Source organism: Oncorhynchus mykiss, chromosome 12 (assembly GCF_013265735.2).
Source record: "Oncorhynchus mykiss isolate Arlee chromosome 12, USDA_OmykA_1.1, whole genome shotgun sequence".
In the NCBI taxonomy this organism is placed as follows: domain Eukaryota; kingdom Metazoa; phylum Chordata; class Actinopteri; order Salmoniformes; family Salmonidae; genus Oncorhynchus; species Oncorhynchus mykiss.
Window position 1 is genome coordinate 82,739,816 of NC_048576.1, and position 23,765 is coordinate 82,763,580.

Genomic DNA, 23,765 nt, shown 5'->3' on the forward strand with positions numbered 1-23,765 from the left:
GCTGTAAAGGACAATCATTTATGCTGTATCTGGCTGTAAAGGACAGTAATTTATGCTGTATCTGGCTGTAAAGGACAATAATTTATGCTGTATCTGGCTGTAAAGGACAATCATTTATGCTGTATCTGGCTGTAAATGACAATCATTTATGCTGTATCTGGCTGTAAAGGACAATAATTTATGCTGTATCTGGCTGTAAAGGGCAGTAATTTATGCTGTGTCTGGCTGTAAAGGACAATAATTTATGCTGTATCTGGCTGTAAAGGACAATAATGTATGCTGTATCTGGCTGTAAAGGACAGTAATTTATGCTGTATCTGGCTGTAAAGGACAATAATGTATGCTGTATCTGGCTGTAAAGGACAATAATGTATGCTGTATCTGGCTGTAAAGGACAGTAATTTATGCTGTATCTGGCTGTAAAGGACAATAATTTATGCTGTATCTGGCTGTAAAGGACAATAATGTATGCTGTATCTGGCTGTAAAGGAAAATAATGTATGCTGTATATGGCTGTAAAGGACAGTAATTTATGCTGTATCTGGCTGTAAAGGACAATAATTTATGCTGTATCTGGCTGTAAAGGACAATAATGTATGCTGTATCTGGCTGTAAAGGGCAGTAATTTATGCTGTATCCTGCTGTAAAGGACAATAATTTATGCTGTATCTGGCTGTAAAGGACAATAATGTATGCTGTATCTGGCTGTAAAGGACAATCATTTATGCTGTATCTGGCTGTAAAGGACAGTAATTTATGCTGCATCTGGCTGTAAACGACAGTAATTTATGCTGTATCTGGCTGTAAAGGGCAATAATTTATGCTGTATCTGGCTGTAAAGGACAGTAATTTATGCTGTATCTGGCTGTAAAGGACAGTAATTTATGCTGTATCTGGCTGTAAAGGACAAAAATGTATGCTGTATCTGGCTGTAAAGGACAATAATTTATGCTGTATCTGGCTGTACAGGACAGTAATTTATGCTGTATCTGGCTGTGAAAGGACAGTAATTTATGCTGTATCTGGCTGTAAAGGACAGTAATTTATTCTGTATCTGGCTGTAAAGGACAGTAATTTATGCTGTATCTGGCTGTGAAAGGACAGTAATTTATGCTGTATCTGGCTGTAAAGGACAGTAATTTATGCTGTATCTGGCTGTGAAAGGACAGTAATTTATGCTGTATCTGGCTGTAAAGGACAGTAATTTATGCTGTATCTGGCTGTGAAAGGACAGTAATTTATGCTGTATCTGGCTGTAAAGGACAGTAATTTATTCTGTATCTGGCTGTAAAGGACAATCATTTATGCTGTATCTGGCTGTAAAGGACAATAATTTATGCTGTATCTGGCTGTAAAGGGCAGTAATTTATGCTGTGTCTGGCTGTAAAAGGACAGTAATTTATGCTGAATCTGGCTGTAAAGGACAATAATTTATGCTGTATCTGGCTGTAAAGGACAATATTTTATGCTGTATCTGGCTGTAAAGGACAATCATTTATGCTGTATCTGGCTGTAAAGGACAGTAATTTATGCTGTATCTGTCTGTAAAGGACAATAATTTATGCTGTATCTGGCTGTAAAGGACAATAATGTATGCTGTATCTGGCTGTAAAGGACAATAATTTATGCTGTATCTGGCTGTAAAGGACAGTAATTTATGCTGTATCTGGCTGTAAAGGACAATAATGTATGCTGTATCTGGCTGTAAAGGACAATCATTTATGCTGTATCTGGCTGTAAAGGACAGTAATTTATGCTGTATCTGGCTGTAAAGGACAATAATTTATGCTGTATCTGGCTGTAAAGGACAATAATTTATGCTGTATCTGGCTGTAAAGGACAATAATGTATGCTGTATCTGGCTGTAAAGGACAATCATTTATGCTGTATCTGGCTGTAAAGGACAATAATGTATGCTGTATCTGGCTGTAAAGGACAATAATTTATGCTGTATCTGGCTGTAAAGGGCAATAATTTATGCTGCATCTGGCTGTAAAGGACAATAATTTATGCTGTATCTGGCTGTAAAGGGCAATAATTTATGCTGTATCTGGCTGTAAAGGACAGTAATTTATGCTGTATCTGGCTGTAAAGGACAGTAATTTATGCTGTATCTGGCTGTAAAGGGCAATAATTTATGCTGTATCTGGCTGTAAAGGACAGTAATTTATGCTGTATCTGGCTGTAAAGGACAATAATGTATGCTGTATCTGGCTGTAAAGGGCAGTAATTTATGCTGTATCTGGCTGTAAAGGACAATCATTTATGCTGTATCTGGCTGTAAAGGACAGTAATTTATGCTGTATCTGGCTGTAAAGGACAATAATGTATGCTGTATCTGGCTGTAAAGGACAATATTTTATGCTGTATCTGGCTGTAAAGGACAGTAATTTATGCTGTATCTGGCTGTAAAGGACAATAATTTATGCTGTATCTGGCTGTAAAGGACAATCATTTATGCTGTATCTGGCTGTAAAGGGCAATAATTTATGCTGCATCTGGCTGTAAAGGACAATAATTTATGCTGTATCTGGCTGTAAAGGACAATAATGTATGCTGTATCTGGCTGTAAAGGACAGTAATTTATGCTGTATCTGGCTGTAAAGGACAATCATTTATGCTGTATCTGGCTGTAAAGGACAGTCATTTATGCTGTATCTGGCTGTAAAGGACAATAATGTATGCTGTATCTGGCTGTAAAGGACAATATTTTATGCTGTATCTGGCTGTAAAGGACAGTAATTTATGCTGTATCTGGCTGTAAAGGACAATAATTTATGCTGTATCTGGCTGTAAAGGACAATCATTTATGCTGTATCTGGCTGTAAAGGGCAATAATTTATGCTGCATCTGGCTGTAAAGGACAGTAATTTATGCTGTATCTGGCTGTAAAGGACAATCATTTATGCTGTATCTGGCTGTAAAGGGCAATAATTTATGCTGTATCTAGCTGTAAAGGGCAGTAATTTATGCTGTATCTGGCTGTGAAAGGACAGTAATTTATGCTGTATCTGGCTGTAAAGGACAATCATTTATGCTGTATCTGGCTGTAAAGGGCAGTAATTTATGCTGTATCTGGCTGTAAAGGACAATAATTTATGCTGTATCTGGCTGTAAAGGACAATAATTTATGCTGTATCTGGCTGTAAAGGACAGTAATTTATGCTGCATCTGGCTGTAAAGGGCAGTAATTTATGCTGTATCCTGCTGTAAAGGACAATAATTTATGCTGTATCTGGCTGTAAAGGGCAGTAATTTATGCTGTATCTGGCTGTAAAGGACAATAATTTATGCTGTATCTGGCTGTAAAGGGCAGTAATTTATGCTGTGTCTGGCTGTAAAAGGACAGTAATTTATGCTGTATCTGGCTGTAAAGGACAATAATTTATGCTGTATCTGGCTGTAAAGGACAATAATTTATGCTGTACCTGGCTGTAAAGGACAATAATGTATGCTGTATCTGGCTGTAAAGGACAGTAATTTATGCTGTATCCTGCTGTAAAGGACAATAATTTATGCTGTATCTGGCTGTAAAGGGCAGTAATTTATGCTGTATCTGGCTGTAAAGGACAGTAATTTATGCTGTATCTGGCTGTAAAGGGCAGTAATTTATGCTGTATCTGGCTGTAAAGGACAATAATTTATGCTGTATCTGGCTGTAAAGGACAATAATTTATGCTGTACCTGGCTGTAAAGGACAGTAATTTATGCAGTATCTGGCTGTAAAGGACTGTGACACTTTCTGACAGAGACAACAGTGGCCAATTGTTGGGGACTTGTCAACAATGTAAAACACATTGAGTTTCGTTCTTCTCACTGACAGCAAATGGTTGCATCTTGTTATTATGTTTTTATGAATAAGCGTGTCTTCATATCCCCCATTTGCACAACATACTTACTTGCCTGCTTCCAATACAATACTACAACTAACAGAAAATGTGCGTGGAGGAAAGCACATTCTCAAGCCAAGTTCACTTTTTATAAATTACTACTTTTGCGTCCAAACTGGCGCACGCATGTTTTGTGGTATATTTTGTAGCTACGCAATGTTTATAAAGGAGGCCCCTGATGACTATTTGCTGAGCCAGTTGTAGTTGTGTTTATGAAGTTCCATTAGTAGAATGTGCTCTTCAGGAATGTTGGTGCTAGAAGTTGAGCCATGAAGGTGTTGACCCCAAACTGGGTTATTCTCATGCTGAGAGTTCTTAGCGGTACAAAGTCATCCATTAATATTGCATGTTCTTATAGAATTTTTTCAGATATAATTGGAACCCTGCTGAATTATTCATAGAGTCTGTTATTTTCGTGGCTGTAGGAGTTGAGAGTGACGTTTGGCGGGAGAGGAGGGGAGAGGAGGAGAGGGAGGATGAGGGAAGAGATGAGGAGAGGGTGGAGAGGAGGAGAGGAGAGGATAAGAGAGGAGAGGAGGAGACGGTGGAGAGGAGGAGGAGAGGATAAGAGAGGAGAGGAGGAGATGGTGGAGAGGAGGAGAGGATAAGAGAGGAGAGGAGGAGAGGGTGGAGAGGAGGAGAGGAGAGGAGAGGAGAGGAGAGGAGAGGAGGAGACGGTGGAGAGGAGGAGGAGAGGATAAGAGAGGAGAGGAGGAGATGGTGGAGAGGAGGAGGAGAGGATAAGAGAGGAGAGGAGGAGATGGTGGAGAGGAGGAGGAGAGGAGAGGAGGAGACGGTGGAGAGGAGGAGGAGAAGATAAGAGAGGAGAGGAGGAGACGGTGGAGAGGAGGAGGAGAGGATAAGAGAGGAGAGGAGGAGATGGTGGAGAGGATAAGAGAAGAGGAGACGGTGGAGAGTAGGAGGAGAGGATAAGAGAGGAGAGGAGGAGATGGTGGAGAGGAGGAGAGGATAAGAGAAGAGGAGACGGTGGAGAGGAGGGGCAGGCTGGTTTGAATAATAGAACACCGGGTTCCCCACCGGTTATAGGGTTCCCCAAATCCCTCTGTACTCCTGTGTGATGCTCTTCTAAATGGGGAACAGGAGAGAGGAGGCATCTTCTGCAATCTATTCAATGTAGAGCTTAAGAGGCTTCCCTTGCTATTAGAAACAGCAAGTGATGCATGTTTTTGTGTGTGTGTGTGTGTGTGTGTGTGTGTGTGTGTGTGTGTGTGTGTGTGTGTGTGTGTGTGTGTGTGTGTGTGTGTGTGTGTGTGTGTGTGTGTGTGTGTGTGTGTGTGTGCGTGTGTCTGTGTGTGCACGTGTCTGTGTTTGCACGTGTCTGTGTCAGCAGTGAGAAGTGTTGGATGGCAGTTGTTGTGTTCAGTAAGAGAGAGAGAGCGTATTGCTGGTGTGAAAAGCCCTGCAGAAATGTCCCAGCACTTGCCTTGCCTTGTAAGCTCCTCCAGCATGTAAACACAAGCACAGGCTGAGCCTAATATCTCTAACACCTTGTAAACAGCAGCACAGACACAGGGTGTCATCTCTCTTACTTTAAACACACTGGAAACAGAGAATGTGAGTGGTAACGGCATTGAAACATTAGTGGAGGATAAACAGAACAGGATTGGATAAAACAGGCTCATACTGTGAGAACAGGATTGGATAAAACAGGCTCATACTGTGAGAACATGATTGGATAAAACAGGCTCATACTGTGAGAACAGGATTGGATAAAACAGGCTCATACTGTGAGAACAGGATTGGATAAAACATGCTCATACTGTGACAACAGGATTGGATAAAACAGGCTCATACCGTGAGAACAGGATGTTGGAAACAGGAGTTTCCTACACCAACCATTTGAGGTAACACAGTGAAAAACATTGATGATGGTCCAAAATTGGATGATCCAAACATGACAATATGTTACAGACCATCAAATAGTAAATATAAATTAATATGATTCATAAGAATCAGGGAACATGTGACAGGGCAATGGAGAGACCTGAGGTTGAGCTCCCTTCACTGACAGGTGGTAGCCCTGGTCCAGTGTTATTGTTCTCTTACATTTCTCTCAGCAGGCATTTGGCAGTGAGTGGTTCAGATGGTGGTCTGGTCTCTTTATATGGCTCTGGCTAGAGGTAGCAGAACAGCTCTGACATTGACTGAGTGAGTGGGGCCTTCGATCTGGTGGATAAATAACTGACCTTAGGGTAAATAATGATTTGAAGTAGGACTCAGAGCCTTAGTTTTCTTTTCAGTCAGGCTTGACGGTTCAACCTTTCCTCAACCTCCCCAATTATCCCGCAGTGCAACAGGCCTCTACCTAATTTTAGCTTGCATGCATAAACCCCTATGCAGTCATTGTATATAAACATGTCTAAATGTGACTGTATGCTCCAGAACCATGCACATGTGTGTGAGAGAGAGAGAGAGAGAGAGAGAGAAGAGAGAGACAGAGAGAGAGAGAGAGAAGAGAGAGAGAGAGAGAGAGAGAGAGTTACCATGCCTGAGACCATGCAGAGCATGCATGATCCTCATGGTCCCTGTCAACCTGACCACCCTCCTCTAGATATCTAGCAGTATGATCCTCATGGTTCCTGTCAACCTGACCACCCTCCTCTAGATATCTAGCAGTATGATCCTCATGGTTCCTCTCAAACTGACCACCCTCCTCTAGATATCTAGCAGTATGATCCTCATGGTTCCTCTCAACCTGACCACCCTCCTCTAGATATCTAGCAGTATGATCTTCATGGTTCCTGTCAACCTGACTGCCCTCCTCTAGATATCTACCAGTATGATCCTCATGGTTCCTCTCAACCTGACCACCCTCCTCTAGATATCTAGCAGTATGATCCTCATGGTTCCTGTCAACCTGACTGCCCTCCTCTAGATATCTAGCAGTATGATCCCTTCAGCAGTTAGTGATTGAAGGCTGATGGATATAGTGTAAATGTGCCAATTCAGCCTGAGAAGGCTCCTCCTCTCACATCAAAGTGTTTCGACCCCATTAGATTAGCATCATTAATAATGCAGCTCTGGACATCCTTAAGTTTCTCCTGTGTCCATCTTCTTTCATCTTCTCCATTGTCAGCACTATCCTGCTGTGTTATTCTAGGGGACTGTGGCCAATGGCCATTTCCCCACTAATGTCAGACAGCTTTCCTTCCTTAACTCTTTTCTCTCTTTCTGCTATGCTAACATAACATACTGACCTTTCACTGGCTCTTGTTTCTCTGTAGGGCTATACGTTAAACGTTCTGAAACCTGCATGCCGGTTTCTATTTGTCTTTTAAAACTTGAAACATTTATTTAACAGTGTGTAATTATCGCCACGCTTCTGCTTGGCTCGACCCCAAGGTTTACAACATCTGTTTAGGGTATTATTAACATTCCTATAATGCTATTATTAGGATGTTAAAAAGAGAAGTCATATCTGGTGACAGTTATGTGTTATCCCTCATTAGCTCACCTAGTGTTGTTCTGGGGTCAGTGGAGTAATGCAGTAGTTTCCGCTGTAGGAGCCACAGAGGACTCTCAAACTAATTTCTACTCATTCCCCCATTACCCACTGATCCACAATCAGTCAGTCCTCTTTTACACACTCCATTGACTAAGGAAGCTGTGGTTCTCCTCTCTCTATGTCCTTCTCTGTCTCTCTCTCTGTCCCTCTCTCTCTCTCTCCAAATCCCCAACTGAACCCCATTCAGTCAGAGGACTTTCTAAACGCTTCATTGACTGGCCTTTTCTCTATCCATCCCCACTGATCCCCAGTCAGTTTCAGCCCCCTTTGTGATGCTTCACTGAGAAGCAGCTCTGGATGTGCTGTGTCCCATGACAGGCAGAGAGAGAGAAAGTGGAAAGGACTGATAAATATTTTAGCGGTGCTGACGTTGGCAGGCGTCTAGACCTGAAAGGATAGGGCAATGAGGAGGGGAGGTGTTAGCGGGACAGGAAGTAGAGTATCCAGAGAGGAAGAAGAGGTAAATAAAGATGCACCCATATTTACCATGAAACAGGAAATGGATGCTCTGAATGTTTTTTCACCTTTTAAAATATTAATACCTGCGCTTTTAGAAATACAGCTTCTATCTACGTATATAGCTTTTGTTATGCAGGTAAGGGTCTGTGTTTTCAGCCACTGACATCCATTTATAACACTCTCAGGCCCTATTTTTGTTAGTGTTTTAGGGATGCATCAAGCACAATAAGATTTTATTTGGACTAACAAAAATGGACAGGAAGAGAACAATTGTAAATTGACTCAAATGGTCACAAACGAATGCAATTTTGCTAAATTGTGGAAGGTTTACCACATTATTGATACCATGTCTGTATCATGGCTCACGATAATAATTTTCTAGGGCTTCCCGAGTGCAGCGGTCTAAGGCACTGCATCTCAGTACTAGAGGTGTCACTACAGATCCGGATTCGATCCCGGGCTGTGTAGCAGCTGGCCGCGACCGGGAGACCCATGAGGTGCGGCTGACTTCCGGGTTAAGCGAGCAGTGTGTCAAGAAGCAGTGCGACTTGGTGGCGTCGTGTTCCGGAGGACGCATGGCTCTCGACCTTCATCTCCCCTGAGTCCGTACAGGAGTGGCAGCGATGGGACAACACTGACAACATTGTTTTCTGCATCCCTGTGTAGGATATGAAATGGGCGTGGCGCACTGGTATAATTAGTCTGTTTAAATGTGTAAAGATGCAATCATATAACATCATGCAAGATGAATGAGCAGACCCTGCTCTTTGGTGCCTGATGCTCCCTCAGACCAGTTTTTGTCCCCGTTACAGCCGATGAGTCACATAAAGACTGGTAGGGAATGAGAGTGGAGTGCTCAGTAGTGGTTTATTATTTCCCATGAAAAGAAGTGACAGCATTTATACATTTTAATTTATAAATTAAGGACTCCTAGGGCAGGGTTCAGTAAAACCTTAGAATACAAGTCCATATTAGGATGTCTCTGCTGCTTTTGCAGAGAAGCCAAGCGGCTCCAGTTTCCTGCTGTAATCCATCACTTTGTGTAATTTGCTGATAATAATGATTAATTAGTCTCCATTCCTCATCCCTCCTCTTCCATTTCCATTTCCCCTCCCTTCCCGTTGTTCTTTTACCTCTCCATGTACACTGTCTGGTTGGCTGTTCCCCAACTGACCAGCTGCTGTGGATGAGACTTTGATCTTAAACTGCCAAGCTCCAGGAATGTTTGGAGGTTACATTAAATAATATGTGCATACCATGTCTTTACACATTGTTGGGCAGCAGTTCACAGGCATCCCAGGTCAGTGTTGTGTCTGTAGGAGCTTGTTATGGTAATACTATATCAAGCAGCAACACAGGCCATCTTCTGACTAAATTACTTAATTGATCTAATTTTAGACCTCGTCTGTTCTGTGTCCTGCTCAAATAGTGTTGGAAGACACTGGCATTCCTGGGATTTGTAAAGGACCTCAACTGAAGAATACTTTGTCTGTGAATTGTCACAGTTGTGAAAGAAGATCCTATTTGTACGACTCAGTCAATAGAGCAGACCTGACACCAGTCATGAGTCACCATGCACTCTGACAATCTGCTCATCCACCACAACCATGCAGTGACCTTTGAGAACAACATTTTGACTTATAGAATCCAGCTGACTCTCTCTCTCTCTCTGGATTCTATTTCTATGCTACGCAGTGACCTGTGAGAACTACACTTTAACTTCTACCATGCATCTTAACTACTGTAAAGGACAACAACAGAAAGAGAGTGAAAGAGAAAGAGAGGGAAAATGGTGAAACAAACCCTAAGATGAAGTGCATATGTATGTTTGCATAAAGACTCTTCCTCTCTGTAGGACGTTGTAGCACAACATTGGCACCTCTCCCGTCCCGTTTTATCCTCCCTCTGAATCAGTGCTAATGGGTTTCAGCCTGAGTTGTAAGTGAACACATTTGGCCCCACTTACAGCCATCAAACCTGTTTCTAAATAACACTGTTATTAAAGCAGGGACAGAATTATTTTTTTAGTTATGTTCATATTGGACAGTAACATTTTTGTTCAGGCTTTTTTCTGTTTTGATTGGATGGTTTTAGACGGTGGGGTATTAATGTGTAAATTCCCGTTGATGGTGTAAATGAGTGCATATAAGGTGAAATGTATAGTTCAGGGATTTTTCTGCCATTGAAATCATTGAGGTGGCTAAGTCCAAACAGTGTAAAAAAAGTTGTAATATACTGTATATATACTTTTTTAAATACATTTTCGGGATATAAAAACACTTTCAGTGTGTACTTAAACGACTAAAACCAGACATAAAGTGTGTAAAAAAGATAATGGACCTATATATTTCTTGATAACATAAACATTGAGAACTAACAATCCCCAAAATAAAAACTAGACAGTCAGGGAGAATTGAAAATTCTAAAAACAATGAATTTGCCATTATAGATTTTGTTATTATGTTTGAGCAAAAGAACACAACATTAGCCATTCTTTACCCCGCCAAGATGGGGGCTTCTAAAATTATGACGTGCCGACGGGCCAACCGCGCCCCCTGCCATGCCCACCACCTAAGCCCCTTTTTGATCCCGAAGAAAACCTCTAGTTGTGCACCTGAAAATAGCTGTGTTCGTGCCTGTGTGCATGTGCATAATACAGTATGCCTGTATAGATGTGTACTTGTACATTTGAAGGATGAACTCACTGTCTAGGCACTGGGCGCAGACGGTCTGGTTGGCACCACACCTCCTCACCACCCCCTCTCCAGGTGGGCACACCTCGCAGCACTCTCCACCATTGGTGTACTGGCCTGAGTCACAGGGCACCTGCACCGCCCGCTCCATCTTAGAAGCCACCAATACCCCAACCTGGCACAGACAGAGGAACAGACAGAAGGGTGTTAAAGCAGAGGTCACCCATAATACTGGCTCATAGAGGGGAATGTTTTGAAGGCAAAAATGACAGCCAGGTGCGTATTACAATCATGTTCCTAATCTAACCTCGTATCATGATTCGCAATAAATAATTTTGTCTACATCTAAATCAGAGACAAATTCTTCTACAGAGCAGTACATTGTCCCACCCTCAGAGAGCCTTTAAAGGCACATAAAGGCAAGCCTCAAGGTGCTCACCCATGACTGGTCCAAGTAACACCTATAAGCATATGTGCCTAATGCACAACCTCATATTGCATGTTAGCACTTCAATATATCCTCCCCATACACACACACACACAGACACACATGCATGCACACACTCGTGCACACACACACACTTCCCCCCCAGAATTCCTGTTCCGATCATCCATGTCCAGCCCACTGCCCTTCGCACTGAAGTTGTCAATCTGCAGGGTGTTTACAAAGACTCCTGAACCCATTCATTTATAAGGAGAAGATCTACCTTTGTTTTTCTAATACTTGATTTGTGTTTTCTTCACCATAGGGGTTACTCTCCTCCTTATTTATTCGCTTGTAGTGCAAATGTTAGTTGAATGCTGCTGGCTGGAGCATACTGCAAGTCCAGGCGGGACAGCTTGGGGAAGTAAAGCATTTGAGGAGCTTAACTTTTTCTTTAAGGCCAAGACAAACGGAGCTGTCTACGGGGCTATTGGTCAGACTCAGTACTGTTGATGGAGGGCCTGGGAGAGTTAACGTCCTTGTTTTTCTCTCTAATTGCTAGGTGTGGTAAAAGACAGATTCCTCTCTGGAATTTGCATAACAAGTCCACATATTGCGCAACTTAAAACTATAAATTCACACACGCACGCAAAGGCATACACACATGCTGCTTCCTGCTACACACAATCTTCTCTCTGTCTCTTTATTTCCAGTCTTTTTCTCACTGCCTCTCTCCACTCTTCTCTGTCACTTCCTCTCTCTCACTCTGATATAAATGCCAAACAGCTTCACAGGCACAAGACTAAAGCATGTTTTCATACATACAATACATTTAAATAAGGAAACAATCATGTGAAGCACATTCTGAAGTCATAATCATCAAAACCATTAGACTGAAACACTTTAATGTTTAATGCCTCACATTTTACTAAGAAACACTGCTGGTCTCACTCTCACTGAGATGCCTTCTCTCTCTCTTTAACTGTCTCCCTCTCTCCCCCTCCCTCAGCCCCTGCTTTCATTCAGAAACAGATGCACTGAGAGCACAGCTCTCTCTCTCACTCTCCGTCGATCGACTAATCCGCTCTGTACATTTCTCCCTCTCTCTATCTGCTCTGTGTGTGCGTGCGTGTCTGTCTGTGTGTGCGTGCCCCCCCAGTGATATCCCCCACATAATCTCAAACCCTCTCAAGGGCGCAACTTTGGTTTTAGAAGTGGGGGGACATAACTATTTTATTACATTTTTATCCAGTCGGATAAACACTCTAAACAGTCTACCCGACTGCTTGGAGGCATCTGCGTGGTCCTAAAGCACACCATTGCCTCATTTTGTACCACAATCCAATGATAAAACTGGGGAGGACTAAAGTGCAATTTCAGAATCCCCCCACTCTTGGCATGTCTCCCTCTGTTGGAGAATTGCCCAAAGCATTGTTAAACCACACATAAGCATATTTTCTTATCCTTACTAATTTATGCAAACCTTGGCTCTAAACCTCTGTTTTTATTTGAATATGGTCTTACAATATAATCACCAGGTCGGTGAATGTGAACTTGGAATGCCGCCCAAACCCCCAAGTTTATCTGTATCTGTGTGCATCTTGTCAGTGAAATAAACTGGCAATTTACCAGCTTCCCCTCTGATAAGGAGCCTGCTACTCTCAACATGATCTGAGTGACTGAAATGGTGCTGCATGGTCAATCTGACGTCTGCATTGGCCGTGCAGCATTTAGGGTGATATGGCCTCTGCAGAAGTCAGGGTATTCATACTTCTTGAGCTTAGAGGAGCAGCGCAGAACTGTTGTAAAGGAAGTTGTCAAGGAAGTGGATTTGTGTTTATACAGGACCTCCTGAACTACAGTTGAAATCGGAAGTTTACATGCACTCATGTTGGAGTCATTAAAACTCGTTTTCAACCACTCCACAAATTTCTTGTTAACAAACTATAGTTTTGTCAAGTTGGTTAGGACGTCTACTTTGTGCATGACACACTTAATTTTTACAACAATTGTTTACATACAGATTATTTCACTTATAATTCACTGTATCAATATTCCAGTGGGTCAGAAGTTTACATACACTAAGTTGACTGTACCTTTAAACAGCTTGGAAAATTGCTAAAATGATGTCATGGCTTTAGAAGCTTCTGATAGGCTTATTGACATCATTTGAGTCAACTGGAGGTGTACCTGTCTATGTATTTCAAGGCTTACCTTCAAACTCAGTGCTTCTTTGCTTGACATCATGGGAAAATCAAGAGAAATCAGCTAAGACCTCAGAAAAACTATTGTAGACCTCCACAAGTCTGGTTCATCCTTGGGAGCAATTTCCAAACGCCTGAAGGTACCATGTTCATCTGTACAAACAATAGTAGGCAAGTATAAACACCATAGGACCACGCAGCTGTCATACCACTCAGGAATGAGACGCGTTCTGTCTCCTAGAGATGAATGTACTTTGGTGCGAAAAGTGCAAATCAATTCCAGAACAACATCAAAGGACCTTGTGAAGATGCTGGAGGAAACAGGTACAAATGTATCTATATCCACAGTAAAACGAGTCCTATATTGAAATAACCTGAAAGGCAGCTCAGCAAGGAAGAAGCCACTGCTCCAAAACCGCCATATAAAAGCCAGACTACGGTTTGCAACTGCACATGGGGACAAAGATCGTACTTTTTGGAGAAATGTCCTCTGGTCTGATGAAACAAAAATAGAACTGTTTGGCCATAATAACCATTGTTATGTTTGGAGGAAAAAGGGTGAGGCTTGCAAGCTGAAGAACACCATCCCAACCGTGAATTAAGGGGGTGGCAGCATCATGTTGTGGGGGTGCTTTGCTGCAGGAGGGACTGGTGCACTTCACAAAATAGATGGCATCACGAGGGAGGAAAATGATGTGGATATATTGAAGCAACATCTCAAGACATCAGTCATGAAGTTAAAGCTTGGACGCAAATGGGTCTTCCAAATGGACAATGACCCCAAGCATAGTTCCAAAGTTGTGGCAAAATGGCTTAAGGACAGCAAAGTCAAGGTATTGGAGTGGCCATCACAAAGCCCTGACCTCAATCCTATAGAACATTTGTGGGCAGAACTGAAAAAGTGTGTGTGAGCAAGGAGGCCTACAAACCTGATTCAGTTACACCAGCTCTGTCCGGAGGAATGGGCCAAAATTCACCCAACTTATTATGGGAAGCTTGTGGAAGACTACCCAAAACGTTTGAACCAAGTTAAACAATTTAAAGGCAATGCTACCAAATACTAATTGAATGTATGTAAACATCTGACCCACTGGGATTGTGATGAAAGAAATAAAAGCTGAAATAAATCATTCTCTCTACTATTATTCTGATATTTAAAGTTCTTAAAATAAAGTGTTGATCCTAACTGACCTAAGACAGGGAATTTTAAATGTCAGGAATTGTGAAAAACTGAGTTTATGTATATGGCTAAGGTGTATGTAAACTTCCGACATCAACTGTACCTATCATGTCAATGAGGAGCTATACGGAGCCCTCCGCATTGTCACAAAATTAGAGCCGCGCACAGCGACTTCCCTCCGTAGACTACGCAATAGCATCACACCATCCATACGGAGCCTCCGACCACATTGTCGGATCAAGCATAAATTGGCTTTAAGTCTTTAACTCAAGCGTGTAGAATAAGGTAATGCCCTCACACACACACACACACATACACACACCAGGTCACATCCCCAGCCTTGAGATGCCTGCTTTGCACTCTCCCCGATTTCATAGTAAATTAGAGACTATTTCTGAATCTAATTCTACAAACATGCTCTATACTAACACAATGTTATAAAGAAGATGTGAAAACAGACTTCTCCTGAGTAATGTAGAGGGCCGTTCACATGGTGAGTGAGTGAACAAGCCTTATTAGACCAGCAGGTCTTGAAATATCAGGAGGATTAGCCTATGACAGCCACTCACCAAATAATAGCAAATAGTTTGTAATCATCCCCATCACCATTATCATCACCCAACTATCGAAAGTTCACACTCATGTCATGAATTGTTAAAAACTTTCTGAACTTCAGATAAGTCACTACCTCCACTTCAACAGAAGCCTACTTCCATAAAAAGAGAACATATGGGTATTTTAGGATTTCATAACAGATTCATGCATAAAAACTGTTATTAGATCACGTATGGACTGAAATGTTAAGGGTTTGATCAGTCATCAGTAAATGGCACAGATCTGTTTCATGTATGCATACTCAGTGTTGGGGAAGCTACTCTGAAAATATAGTTTACCAAGCTACCAATTACTTCACACTGGAAGAAGTTAAACTGGGTATATGAGCGAAGTAGGCAATCATTTTCTTTTTTTCAGCATTAGACCTGCCTAATTCTCACTTGAAACATTCGTTTTTTTTGTTTCTTAGGCTAAATTACACATTCTGTTAACATATGACCTCAATTGCAATTTGTTATCTATGGCATTTCAGGTGCACATATAAACGTTTTTTAAGAACTACTTTTTCAAAGTAACTTTAGTTCAGTAAACTAAATTTGTCTTATGGGTAGCTTTAATGTAGCTTAACTTCTTCCAGTGTGAAGTAATTGGTAGCTTGGTAAACTATATTTTCTGAGTAGCTTCCCCAACACTGAGTATGCATATTTACCGATGACTGAGCAAGCCTTTCATTTCAGTCAGTATGTGATCTTACCACAGTTTTAAATGGATGGACCTGCTATGAAATCCTACATTGTAAAAGGAACCTTGGGCTCTGGCACCTGCCTATGAAAACCTTCTAGGATGGTTGTTCTATAAAGGATTCAGATGAAGCCATCGGGAACTATAACTGTTATTATAAAACACACATTCAGGTTTATTATGCTTAGTTCTGAGAAGTGTGTGTGTGTGTGTGGGGGGGGGGGGGGGGGGGATAAACACCTTCCCTCCAGCAGCTCCTCAGATTAGTATCGTGACTAATTTGCCAGCATTAGATGGGGAAATACGAGGGACAGTGCAGGGATCCCCAGTCTAATACAACTACAGTGTTATAACGCAAAGTAATAAAATGAAAACAATGAACACGTTTCTCCCATGCTACCTATTCAATCAAATGAAATATATATTTATGAAATCAGAGTTATAAATCATGCCACTACTCACCACTCCAAACAACATCACCAATGATAAGGTACCCGCCATGCTTCGGTTTCCTACAGTGTCATAAACAAATATACTATACTAAATGGATACTGCAAAGGAACATACAGGACGAATTGTTCATTTTAATTCCAGTGGCAATTATTTATCAATGAGTCCGCAGTGAATTCCCCATGCTCTTCGCTGCCGTGTAGCGTTCGAGACCTTTTGAGAGTGAGATGCGTCGCATTGGCAGGTCACTGGTGCGTGCGTGAAACGTCCCGGCGCAGACTGACTGTACTGAGCGCTATCCAGCAGTGCACTGCGGAGGCAAGAGTCGTGCACGAACTGAAGAGAGGCACGTCCACTCCTTCCCGATTTACCCTGTGACTTCTGCAGTAGTCGACTTGCACGACCTACACCTGGTATCATCAACTAGATTCAGACGTGCGTCAATTTTTTCTTGAGTGGATGGTTGGGGGGCAAGAACATAGTTACAAATCATTTGTAGACTTCAAATTGACCGCATTAAGCCCAAACAGATATAATATTTGACTAACACATAATACTTCCAAACCTTGCTTGCATTTGTATATGGTAATGCGTGTCTATATTATGCATGGAAATACTTGGGAACAGATATTCCAAATTAAAACTTGGAGCTGATTTACATTGTTTTATGTCCAACAATGAAAATGCAACCAAACAAAAACACACAAAAACACCTGCAGTACAAATTTGTCACTCTGGCCGCCAGTTGGGGGACCCTGATCTACACAGACAAGAGACAAGGATAAACTGGAGCCACTTTTCTGACACTTTATCTATATCTCGCTCTCTCTCTCTCTATCTCTCTCTCTATCGCTCTCTCTCTTTCTCTCTATTGCTCTATCTTTCTCTCTATCGCCCTCTCTCTCTCTCTTTCTCTCTATCGCTCTCTCTCCAAAGCGTTGCATTGCATGTTGTTTGCTAAAGAAAGCATCCCCGGAAATCTACTTGAAATCTACTGGGTAGCTGCTTTTTTCACATGCATTTTCATTGACCATTTCTTATTTATGTGGTCTGTATTATTGCGTCAACTGTATATTAATGGTTGAATTTCATGAGCTGGTGCACACCCCAAAAGTTGGTAGAGGTGCTGACCAATGGCGAGCAAACTATGTAAAAAAAAAAAGGAAATAAAAAAATAAGAGAGAGTCGCATACTCTATATACAAGCTCCCAGTAATGTACTGGGTAAACCACCAACGTTTTGGCATTACTGTGCCTTCTTCAGGGTCTGGTGTCAAGCACATCATCATTCTAGGCACAGCTTGATTCTTGCGCTTTCTACATGGTCACGTAGTAGGCCTATAGCCTACAATATTTACCAGCCGCACCCAAAAAATAATATATATACAGTATATGTAGAGAACAAGAAGTGGGAAGCAAATCCAGGCGTGAAAGGCAAACACGCATCGCGCCAATAGGGTTAACCCAGTTGGTGGGAATTGTAAAGTGGCTCATACAGCGAGGACCGCAATTCTGCCCCTTTCGAATCAGTAGGCACGTCGACTTTCTTTCAAACCCCTTCACAAGTATCTCTGTGCCTTTCGATGACCCAACGGCCTCCATCCGACTTGACACCAACGTAGCGAACAGAGGGAATGGCAAGCGAATCCTGGTCTCCGGCGTGAAAGGCAGACACCCTATGCATCGCGATAATAGGGATAACCCACTTGGAGGGAATTGTAACATGGCTCAAAGAGCTAGGCTTTTTACCAGCCACACCACACTTACACAATATAATGATACACCACAAGAGGGAGACTACTTCCCTTGCATAGTTGGTCATCCCTGAAGTAACACTACTGTGAATAATCAGGCTATCAAGGTAAGACAGTTCAATGAGGGATGTGCACTTTCAAGAAAGAAACAACTGAATTCATATTGACTCATGTTTTACAATCCATTTTATAACATAATTTCGTGTCATGGAATTTCATACCAAGGCTTACAACCGTTAACCTACCACTTGTACTTATGGTACCATGACACAATGCCATATGGTAAGTGAATAGAGTGAGAGTGTGTGTGAATTTTCAATTGAGCCATTATGCTCATACACACACCTCTGGGATATGCTCTGTATTGAACCTGTCCATCAAAGCAGATCACATGGTCCATTATGTGGAGTTTTTGGACAGGCTCCACAGTCCTTGATGATACACTAAATTTGGGAAGGCCACTAAAAGACCACTAATGCACGTCTGAGTTCTATAATTGTGTTTACTGCTCATTGAGGTATTCACACTTAAAGGCAAACCAGTGTTGATGGCTATTGAGCTCAGACAATTTGGCCAGCAGAAGCCACCAATCAGGTTGCAGCACACTGAACCTGCTACCGTCACGTCCCACCTCCACTATAACCTTATTGTCCCCCTGACCCTGTCTGGCTCCACCCCTCCTGTACCTACAGCTGAGGGGGTCTGCTCTACTCTATGGGCTGAAGCCCTCTTGTATTGGCAGGCTGGTTGGGTTTCACTGTTGAGATCTGAATACTTTCCTTTATTGATCTCTGGACACATCAATGATCCCACATCCTCCATCCTCCCAGAAGACCAGCCCCCACTCCTCCCACCCCCCATGTCCCCCATCCAGAGGACACAGACCAACCAGTCGCTTTAATCTAAAACATTGCATAGGAAATACACAAGTAAGAAAGTCTTCTACTGTGTCACTGACCTTTCCAGATGATGTCACTCAAGTAGTTTTTTGTTTGTATGCATGTAGCCACAATATGACTCTTCAGACTATATTATTATCCATTATGGTAGGTGGCAGGCCTACCACAGTTTGTTGTCATACACTTGGTTGGTTTGTTAAGATGATTGTCATGGCAACTTGCTAATGGATAAACAGCCCATTGAAAGAGGTGATGATGAATATGATGGTGATTACATGGTTTTGGAGGTGAATAGAACATCTTGCTGAAATGTATCTATCCAACTGGCCATAGATAGCAAATAGCCAGTGAATGAGAGCTCTTTATGTAGTGTTATGTATATGCTGCTGGTGTGCTGACAACGCCGTCTATGAGTCATACATTATTCTCTCCCCACATATCATGTTCCTGTCCTTGTGATTAGTCAGCATACTGTAAGCCAATGTCATTCCACTCGGCAAGGTCACTCATAAAATACAGTCTTGACAAAGATTTGATGAGGCTGAACATTTTAAAGGTTTGAATTGGTAAAGTCGCTGAATGTCCTATTCATTAGAATAAGTAATGAAACATGATAAGTTTCTTAAAGTACCTTACTCATGACTTTGCCTCATACAGTCTGTTACAGTTTGGTATGGTAACATGGACAGTCTCACTAAGAAGAGACTAGAAAGGGTTGTGCTGAAAGCCTCAAAGATTACTGGCTGTCCTGGGACCTTCCCTCTGTGAGCTTTCTGTACACCAAGCGCACCTCCAAATGTGCAGAAAAAAATAATCAACGACCCCTCCTATCCATCCACTTACTTACTTCTTTCAGTGTTTTTCCAGCAGCAGTCAGAACATTGAACTCCCTTCGATAATATACACTACACTAGATGTGGACAACCCTTCAAGTTAGTGGATTCACCTATTTCAGCCACACCCGTTGCTGACAGATGTATAAAATCGAGCACACAGCCATGCAATCTCCATAAAAAGACAGTGGCAGTAGGATGGCCGGTACTGAAGAGCTTAGTGACTTTCAACGTGGCACCGTCATAGGTTGGGACCTTTCCAACATGTCAGTTTGTCAAATTTCTGCCCTGCTAGAGCTGCCTCAGTCAACTGTAAGTGCTGTTATTGTGAAGTGGAAACATCTAGGACCAACAATGGCTCAGCCGTGAAGTGGTAGTCCACACAAGCTCACAGAACAGGACCCCCGAACGCTGAAGCGCATAACTCCTAAAAATCATCTGTCCTCAGTTGAAACACTCACTACGACATTCCAAACTGCAACTGGCAGCAACATTAGCACAATAACTGTTCGTCGGGAGCTTCATGAAGTGGGTTTCCATGTCCCAGCAGCCTCAAACAAGCCTAAGATCACCATGCGCTATGCCAAGCGTTGGCTGGAGTGGTGTAAGCTTGCCGCCATTGGACTCTGGAGCCGTGGAAACGTGCTCTGTGGAGTGATAAATCCCGCTTCAGTCCGACAGATGAATCTGGCATTGGCGGATGCTAGGAGAACGCTACCTGCCCCAATGCGTAGTGCCAACTGTAAAATACGGTGGAGGAGGAATAATGGTCTGGGGCTGTTTATCATGGTTCGGGCTAGGCCCCTTAATGCTATAGAATACGATGGCATTCTAGACAATTCTGTGCTTCCAACTTTGTGGCAACAGTTTGGGGAAGGCCCTATCCTGTTTCTGCCTGACAATGTGGTGTTCCTCAAGGTTCCGTTTTAGGACCACTATTGTTTTCACTATATATTTTACCTCTTAGGGATGTCATTCGAAAACATAATGCTATGCGGATGACACACAGCTGTACATTTCAATGAAACATGGTGAAGCCCCAAAATTGCCCTCGCTAGAAGCCTGTGTTTCAGACATAAGGAAGTGGATGGCTGCAAACTTTCTACTTTTAAACTCGGACAAAACAGAGATGCTTGTTCTAGGTCCCAAGAAACAAAGACATCTTCTGTTGAATCTGACAATTAATCTTGATGGTTGTACAGTCGTCTCAAATAAAACTGTGAAGGACCTCTGTGTTACTCTGGACCCTGATCTCTCTTTTGACGAACATATCAAGACTGTTTCAAGGACAGATTTTCCCATCTACGTAACATTGCAAAAATCAGAAACTTTCTGTCCAAAAATGATGCAGAAAAATGAATCCATGCTTTTGTTACTTCTAGGTTAGACTACTCCAATGCTCTACTTTCCAGATACCCAGATAAAGCACTAAATAAACTTCAGTTAGTGCTAAATACGGCTGCTAGAATCCTGACTAGAACCAAACAATTTGATCATATTACTCCAGTGCTAGCCTCCCTACACTGGCTTCCTGTTAAGGCAATGGCTGATTTCAAGGTTTTACTGCTAACATACAAAGCATTACATGGGCTTGCTCCTACCTATCTTTCTGATTTGGTCCTGCCGTACATACCTACACGTACGCTACGGTCACAAGACGCAGGCCTCCTAATTGTCCCTAGAATTTCTAAGCAAACAGCTGGAGGAAGGGCTTTCTCCTATAGAGCTCCATTTTTATGGAATGGTCTGCCTACCCATGTGAGAGACGCAGACTCGGTCTCAACCTTTAAGTCTTTACTTAAGACTCATCTCTTCAGTGGGTCATATGATTGAGTGTAGTCTGGCCCAGGAGTGTGAAAGTGAACGGAAAGGCTCTGGAGCAACGAACCGCCCTTGCTGTCTCTGTCTGGCCGGTTCCCCTCTCTCCACTGGGATTCTCTTCCTCTAACCCTATTACAGGGGCTGAGTCACTGGCTTACTGGTGCTCTTTCATGTCGTCCCTAGGAGGGGTGCGTCACTTGAGTGGGTTGAGTCACTGACGTGATCTTCCTGTCTGGGTTGGCGCCCCCCCTTGGGTTGTGCCGTGGCGAAGATCTTTGTGGGCTATACTCAGCCTTGTCTCAGGATGGTAAGTTGGTGGTTGAAGATATCCCTCAAGTGGTGTGGGGGCTGTGCTTTGGCAAAGTGGGTGGGGTTATATCCTTCCTGTTTGACCCTGTCCGGGGATATCATCGGATGGAGCCACAGTGTCTCCTGACCCCTCCTGTCTCAGCCTCCAGTATTTATGCTGCAGTAGTTTATGTGTCGGGGGGCTAGTGTCAGTTTGTTATATCTGGAGTACTTCTCCTGTCTTATCCGTTGTCCTGTGTGAATTTAAGTATGCTCTCTCTAATTTTCTCTTTCTCTCAGAGGACCTGAGCCCTAGGACCATGCCTCAGGACTACCTGGCATGATGACTCCTTGCTCTCCCCAGTCCACCTAGCCGTGCTGCTGCTCCAGTTTCAACTGTTCTGCATGCGGCTATGGAATCCTGACCTGTTCACCGGACGTGCTACCTGGCCCAGACCTGCTGTTTTCAACTCTCTAGAGACAGCAGGAGTGGTAGAGATACTCATAATGATCAGCTCTGAAAAGCCATCTGACATTTACTCCTGAGGTGCTGACTTGCTGCACCATTGACAACTACTTTGATTATTATTATTTGACCATGCTGGTCATTTCTGAACATTTGAACATCTTGGCCATGTTCTGTTATAATCTCCACCCGGTACAGCCAGAAGAGGACTGGCCACCCCTCATAACCTGGTTCCTCTCTAGGTTTCAAGCTGGGTTTCTGTACAGCACTTTGAGATATCAGCTGATGTACGAAGGGCTATATAAATACATTTGATTTGATTTGAATGCCCCCATGCAGAAATGGCTTGAAGAGATCAGTGTGGAAGATCTTGACTGGCCTGCGCAGAGCCCTGACCTCAACCCCATCTAACAACTTTGGGATGAATTGGAACGCCGACTGTGAGCCAGACCTAATCACCCAACATCAGTGACCGACCACACTAATGGTCTTGTGGCTGAATGGAAGCAAGTCCCCGTTCCAACATCTAGTGGATTTAGAGCCTATCAGCACAGTGTCCTGAAGATAGAGCCTATCAGCACAGTGTACTAGAGTTAGAGTCTATCAGCACAGTGTACTGGAGTTAGAGCCTTTCAGCACAGTGTACTGGAGTTAGAGCATATCAGCACAGTGTACTGGAGTTAGAGCCTATCAGCACAGTGTACTGGAGTTAGAGTCTATCAGCACAGTGTACTGGAGTTAGAGCCTATCAGCACAGTGTACTGGAGTTAGAGCCTATCAGCACAGTGTACTGGAGTTAGAGCCTATCAGCACAGTGTACTGGAGTTAGAGTCTATCAGTACAGTGTACTGGAGTTAGAGCCTATCAGCACAGTGTACTGGAGTTAGAGTCTATCAGTACAGTGTACTGGAGTTAGAGTCTATCAGTACAGTCTACTGGAGTTAGAGTCTATCAGTACAGTCTACTGGAGTTAGGGCCTATCAGCACAGTGTACTGGAGTTAGAGCCTATCAGCACAGTGTACTGGAGTTAGAGTCTATCAGTACAGTGTACTGGAGTTAGGGACTATCAGCACAGTATTTAGAATTGTTTATATTTTATTAAGATCCCCATTAGCTGTTGAGAAAGCAGCAGCTACTCTTCCTGGGGTCCACACAAAACACGAAACATGACATAATACAGAACCTTAACAGACAAATGATGATCCCATCAGGACCATTATATAAATGCCCCCTCTCTTTGGGATGAATTGGAACGCTGACTGTGAGCTCCCCCTCAATCATAATGTGATGCTAAGTGCATTAGTTATGTGTTAATTAGCCCTCTCGTTAATGGGCTGACTAATGATATCCATTCTGTTTTGGGGCCTGCGGTCAACAAGTCCAAAATCACAGATGACTGTAATCTCTCCCTGTTTCTTTTAGGGAACAATCCTTTGTTCTAGTTATGTGTGTGCATGCATAACTCTCCCCTGTGAGTATTTTTGCTAGATTGAGTCATGTTTACTATGCTTTGTACTATGCTGAATTCCTCTAACTGACATGGACAGTGATTTCAAATGACAGCTCTGTATAAAATCAAAGG

At 42.7% G+C, this 23,765-nt stretch overlaps 1 protein-coding gene across 1 annotated transcript in view; it reads right to left on the reverse strand.

The window, feature by feature from the left end:
• The window catches only part of LOC110538653 (tumor necrosis factor receptor superfamily member 16-like), a 47,743-nt gene extending 30,848 nt beyond the window's left edge, over nucleotides 1–16,895 (reverse strand). The window contains exons 1-2 of the mRNA XM_021625607.2: nucleotides 16,135–16,895; nucleotides 10,581–10,743 (exon numbers count right to left, since the gene is read on the reverse strand). Coding sequence (XP_021481282.2) covers nucleotides 10,581–10,743; nucleotides 16,135–16,173 — 202 coding nt within the window. The 5' untranslated portion in view covers nucleotides 16,174–16,895. The remainder of the gene's footprint in view (nucleotides 1–10,580; nucleotides 10,744–16,134) is intronic.
• Between the last annotated feature and the right edge of the window lie 6,870 nt (nucleotides 16,896–23,765).